Source organism: Amblyomma mixtum, chromosome 2 (genome assembly GCF_055824585.1).
Source record: "Amblyomma mixtum isolate Tamu chromosome 2, ASM5582458v1, whole genome shotgun sequence".
NCBI lineage: Eukaryota > Metazoa > Arthropoda > Arachnida > Ixodida > Ixodidae > Amblyomma > Amblyomma mixtum.
This window is the reverse complement of record NC_143013.1, coordinates 200,166,809-200,172,808: the sequence shown is the minus strand read 5'-3', so window position 1 is coordinate 200,172,808 and position 6,000 is coordinate 200,166,809. Positions and strand designations below refer to the sequence as shown.

The window sequence follows — 6,000 nt, the reverse complement described above, 5'->3', positions numbered from 1 at the left end:
CATTAATGTAAACAAATAGTGAAGTTTTCTACAGTAAGCATATGCTTGATGTGCAGATTCACGAGAGGCCATGAGCCGCGGTTATGGTGATCGGCTGCTGACTCGAAAGACGCGGGTTCGATCCCAGCCGTGGTGGCCGAATTTCGATAAAGGTGAAACTCTAGAGGCCCATGCACTGTGCAATGTCAGTGCACGTTAAAGAACCCCAGGTGGTCGAAATTTCCGGAGCCCTTCACTACGGAGTCTCTCATAGCCTGAGTCGCTTTGGTACGTTAAACCGCCATAAATCAAGAAAATGCCTTTTAACCTCGTTTAAACATTACTGCATTCTAGTACCTTCTAGAAAGATATTGTTACAGGTTCTATTTACAAATACTATTTACAAGGCAGGTCGAGAAGAGCCTGGTGCGCCGGCCGCAGGATACTGGACTTTCTCTTCTTCTTCCAGCCGCCGCACATCTTCTTTGTTCCTCAGAGCCCATGCGCAGCACGTGACATTTCCTCGTTCACAGACGAAGCCCTCTGGGCCAGTCAATCAATCGGGGTCCCGAGAGTGGAATGGCTTCAGCCGTGCGACATGCACGACCTGGGTTGTCCTTGAGCGGCGTCCTTGCGTTGATTGGGGAGAGATGACATAGTTGAGGTCACTGAGGCGAGCAACAACGATGAACGGGCCTGTGTAGTGGGATAGCAGCTTTTCTGATAAACCACGCTTGCGTAGGGGCGTCCACAACCATACAACGTCACCGGGCAGGTAGGAGACATCCTTGCGCCGGCGGTCATAACGCCGCTTAGAGCGATGCTGTGATGCCAAGGTGCGTATCCGGGCAATCCGACGGGCTTCTTCAGCACGACATAGAGTGTTGGCAATAGAAGGCTCGGTGTCGAGAGAGAAAGGTAAGATGCTGTCGAGGGAGCTTCGAGGCGGACGTGCATAAAGAAGGAAGAATGGGCTGTAACCAGTTATTTCATGCCTCGACGTGTTATAGGCGTATGTAATGAAGGGAAGCACGTCGTCCCAGTTCTTATGGCGGGAATCGACATACATGGCCAGCATGGTCGTGAGTGTCCGATTGGTACGTTCGACCAGTCCATTAGTCTGGGGGTGGTACGGCGTCGAGTGGCGAAAATGGCATGAACTAAGACGCAGAAGCTCTTCCACAACGTCTGCCGTAAACTGGCGACCGCGGTCACTGATAACAACTCGAGGAGGTCCATGCCGGAGGATGACAGCACGAAGAAGGAAGAGCGAGACCTCAGCAGCGGTGGCGCAAGGTAGGGCAGCGGTCTCACAGTAATGGGTGAGGTGATCAATGCACACTATAATCCAGCGGTTACCGTTGGATGAGCGGGGAAACGGGCCGAGCAGATCGAGTCCAACTTGTTCATATGGCGTGCTTGGAGGTGGCACAGGATGCAGGTGTCCAGGCGAAGAAGTCATGGGAAGCTTGAACCGCTGACACTGCACGCAGGTGGCCACGTAGCGCTGAACCATGTGACGCATTTTTACCCAGCACCTCCACCACACTGTTACAGGTTCTATTTACAAATACTATTTACAAGGCAGGTCCAGAAGAGCCTGGTGCGCCGGCGGCAGGATACTGGACTTTCTCTTCTTCTTCCAGCCGCCGCACGTCTTCTTTGTTCCTCAGAGCCCATGCGCAGCACGTGACAATATTAAAGCATGACCTCAGTGATGTACTGATATTTATCACTTCTGGACAATGGGTGAAATTTTTAGCAAACCCAGAAACTGAGCGACAGTGGTTTAGCGGCCCTCACCTGTTTGCAGAGTATGCAGTTAGCACTTAAGGTAGTGCAGAGAATTTTAAAACCGACATCTACCAAGCACCAGATTAAATTGTTTCATTGTGATTTATTACTGTCACCAAGTAAATGACCTATTTCTATGTTTCATATATTCCAGTTGTTAAATCTGTTAGTAGGCTTTTCTTTTTTAGTATTTGTTTGCTACATGAAACCAATGTAAGTGAGCACATTGAGTGCTGTTGTTCAGCCTTTCACACTTAGGCACGCTGGGTAAGGTTTTCTTTACTAGAATTTGTTCTTAAGTGAACACTGCAAAACAGCCCAGCAGATAGGGGTGGAAATGTTTTGCATTTGTCATAAGTTAATTCAGCGGCAACAACCTATAGCTGTGTCCTATAGAGGAAGTATGCCCCTAAGCACCTCCTTTCAGGCCATATCTAACTTTAATGTCTGTTGAGATGGCACGATAATTGGAACCTCAAGTCATCACAGAGGCTGATTAAAGTCCAGGTCCACGACTTCAGTTCTTCACGGCTTCCAGAGGTCTTCGTCTCTCGCCAGAAAAGAGTGTTGCAATGACGTTTACAAGAAAAACGATGACCCGATATCCGCTGCTCCTAGGCGGACGATCGCTACCATATGTACGATCTCAGCGATTCCTGGGTGTTGTAATCGACTATAATCTGTCATGGACACCTCAGATAAAAAAACTCCGCGAGAGGATCACTGCAGCATCGCAAGTGTTTAGGTTCATGGCGGGAACAAGGTGGGGTAGCAACTGCCGATCAATGCTTCTGCTTGAAAAAGCCTACGTTGAAGGAACCTTGCGCTACCGTCTACCAGTGTTTCAAAGATTATCTACATCAAGCAATAAGTCTCTCGTTGCCGCACGAACAACTGCCTGCGAATATGCCTTGGCCTCCCAAAGGGTTCCTCTGCATCAGGAACAGTAGCGGAGGCAGGATGTCTCCCACTAGAGGTGATTGCCGCCCAGGATACTATGCGTACCCATCTCCGCCATGTCCTGCAAGGGAAGAAGCACTTCCTACACCGTGTCCACCTAACTCACAGCAACTCTAGCTTTGGCCAGGCAGTGCAGCTCCTGCCCCTCCCTATTATTAATCAGCCACAGAAACTACTACCTCTGGCCTTTCCTCCATGGACACTCTCTCCTCTAAAGGTGAAGAACTCTGTTCCAGGTGTGAATGCAAAGAGCCGCATGCCACAGGCAGCGCTTCTGCAAGCTACTCTCACCTGCTTAATCTAAGAATATACGCAGCACACCCATATCTTCACCGATGGTTCAACTACTAAAGAAACCTCTTCTTGTGGCCTTTATGTGCCCTCAACAGGCCATGCCCTTTCTTACCGGCTGCAGCGGAGGACATCCTCTACAACAGCTGAGCTTCACGGCATTAAGGAAGCTGTTTCTTACATCCTGCGCCGAACCGCCGGCCGTTGGGTTATCTTCACCGATTCAAAAGCATCTCTGCAGATCCTGGCCAACCTGCTGAAGAAAACGAATCAGCAGCCAGTTTCCCTGGACATCGGATATCTACATCATTTAGCTATTGCCGCAGTCCACTGCATAACATTTCAGTGGGTACCTGCTTACTGTGGCATCCAGGCTAATGAAAAAGCAGATGAAGCGGCCCATAAGGGCCATCAACATCGGAGATACATTCGAACTTTTTTCACGAAATCTGATGCGTCCCAAATGGCTAAAAGTTTTGCTTTCGAAGAAACGTATCGGCTTTGGAGTTTGCCGACACATCAGTACCAATTTCTTCACTCAATCGACCCACATCTAAGATCAAGACTCTCACCCAGAATTCCTCGCCATCTGGAAACACTTTATCACCGACTTCGTCTGAATGCTGCATATACAAACGGCTTGCGATACCGTTTTGGACAAATGTCCGCACTGTGACAACTGTACCTCGATAGAAACTGTGGAACATATCCTGCTTGAGTGCCCTGCGTATGCTAACGAGCGTGCATACTATGAACATTGCATGCAGGAGCTCTGCCCAGTGCCCCTAACAATGGACAAAGTTTTAGGTCCCTTAGCCTGCCTTAGACAACAGAGACTTGCAATGAACTTTCTATTTACATATTTAAAAGACATTGGACATCTCGATAAACTTTAAATTCACTTGCACGTCACCTTCATGCATTCTTCATGCAGTGAACTTCGTCAGCCCATTTGTCGGACTATGCACTCCATTATTCCATAGGTTACATCAATACTTGCCCTTGCATCCTTAGTACCCATTTCATGGCCGCATTTTATCTTAGTTTTTTTTTTTACCTCTTCCACTCTGCTCTCCTTCTGTCTTTATCTCCCAAATTCCCCTCCCTACGCACAGTAGCATGCCAGCGATTTTTTAACGCCGGCTAAATTCTCTGCTCTTCATGAAAGAGTCTCTCTCTCTCTCTCATTTGAGAACTCATATAATTTAGCACTCGTCTCTGAATCACTTGATTGGTTAATTAGGCAGAACACTGAAAATGGGGCACTTTGTGCTGAAAGAGCTAATAAATTAAGCTAGCACAAGCCAGACCTGAGAAAAGCGCAAGCCATATGTCAGCGCTTGCATGTATTAAATGCAGAACGCTTATTTTGAAACTTCGGTAAATACAGCAAACAAAGCCCTTTATTGTGTGTCGAGCGATGTTTTCAAATGACGAAAGAAGAAGACTGCTATAGCAACAGCTAATTACTGCATGGGATGCATTAGACTGTAGAAACAATTAATTTATTAGGGCAGCTGTGTAGGTCATCTTGGGAAAGATTCACTTCTATGCAAAAAAAGTCAACAGCTGTAAGCACACATGAAAAACCAAGCAATGCAAATAAGCATACACCTGAACTGATACTCAAGATAATATATACCAGGTAAATAAGGGGCCCTCGGTGCAGTGTCGTGTAGGTGTGTCTGCGGGTCCCTTCTGACAACTCGCAGTAAGAGCAAACACAGTTTTCCAGTAAGTGAACTACTTTATTTCGACGGTAACTATAGGAATGTGCAATGCAAGTACAACTAATGCTAATGATGCATTTGATCGATGAACGCGAAGACGTGACCTAAAATGAACGATATATTCCAATTACGCTAATCACTACTCCAATTAGCCGCCTCTGTAGTCCTGCTTTCGAGGTCCTCGGTACCTTTCGCCGCTGCTTCGGCGCTCAGTGTCGACGCCACGGGGATGGGGACTGTCGTGCCGGTCTCCTGTCTCGGAGGCGCCGTAACCCTGGCCGCGCCTCGATCCCCAGCATTCCGGTGCTCGGCGACAGGACGCAGCTGAGCGTGCTCAAGTCCACATCTTCGGGCAGGTGAAAGCGCCGGCTGAACTCACGCTTCAGGTAGCTGCAGCCATCCCCGCTGTGTTCCTCGTGCTTGGCACTGACAACGAGACTACTGCCGGCTCTCTTCACGGTGATCTCCTCGGGCTGGTATCCCCGAGCGTGCATCGTCACGGCGAACTTCGGTTTCGGACTCGCAGAGGTAGCATCTTCGGCAATCAAAGCACACTTCCAACTCTGACGAGAAGCGTTGGTGCTGCGCCGGTCGCGAACACAGCCGACGCAGTGATCCTCGTTGCTAGACTGGTCGGCGATACGGTCCGAGTACTGCAGCGGAGTGGCGATGAGATCGTCGCTGCACCACGGCAAGAAAACCATCCGAGCGACAGTTGTGCTGTGATGCGCCTCGTTGAAGTTTACGTCGGTAGGCAAACTGCACTGCGCGAGCATTCGCGAGCACGGTGCCGCGCGCGCTTCCTGCTGCTAGAAAGCGCGCGAACATTCGATCACGAAAATGAAAGGAAGAAGCAAAAAAAAAAAAAAGGTCGGCAGTCTATTGGCCACTTTTTGTTGTCGTCGAAGTGACGTAACCCTTGCAAATCAAATGCGCTGCTTTTCGCGCTGACTGATAATCTGCTCTAATAAACAACGTTTACAGATATACTTCTATTAACGTCGCTAATAAAGATGTTCGGCCTTTTAGATATTTCTTGAGGTGCGACGTTAGGCGTGAACGCGTGTAACCGTCTTGTGTGCCCAAAAAAAGGGAGCGTCAGCTTCTGCTTCGAAACTACACTCTATTCGAAACATTACCTCTTGCAGAAATACGCGACTGTCTTTGTTACGTTTCATATACATACCCGCAACAAGACATGCGCGCTGTTCTTGAGAGCAAAACTGCAAGCGGCCGCTGCGGCCAC

General features: G+C 48.7%; 1 protein-coding gene across 1 annotated transcript; it reads right to left on the bottom strand.

The window, feature by feature from the left end:
* Nucleotides 1–4,963: 4,963 nt before the first annotated feature.
* Nucleotides 4,964–5,458, bottom strand: LOC149362198 (alpha-crystallin A chain-like). The gene has a single exon (XM_089568241.1). It carries the CDS (start codon nucleotides 5,456–5,458, stop codon nucleotides 4,964–4,966), a length of 495 nt encoding a protein of 164 aa, XP_089424367.1.
* Nucleotides 5,459–6,000: the final 542 nt, after the last annotated feature.

What these genes read in the sequence shown, in the direction of transcription:
- LOC149362198 (XM_089568241.1), bottom strand. Translation starts at nt 5,458, where the DNA reads ATGGTTTTCTTGCCGTGGTGCAGCGACGATCTCATCGCCACTCCGCTG.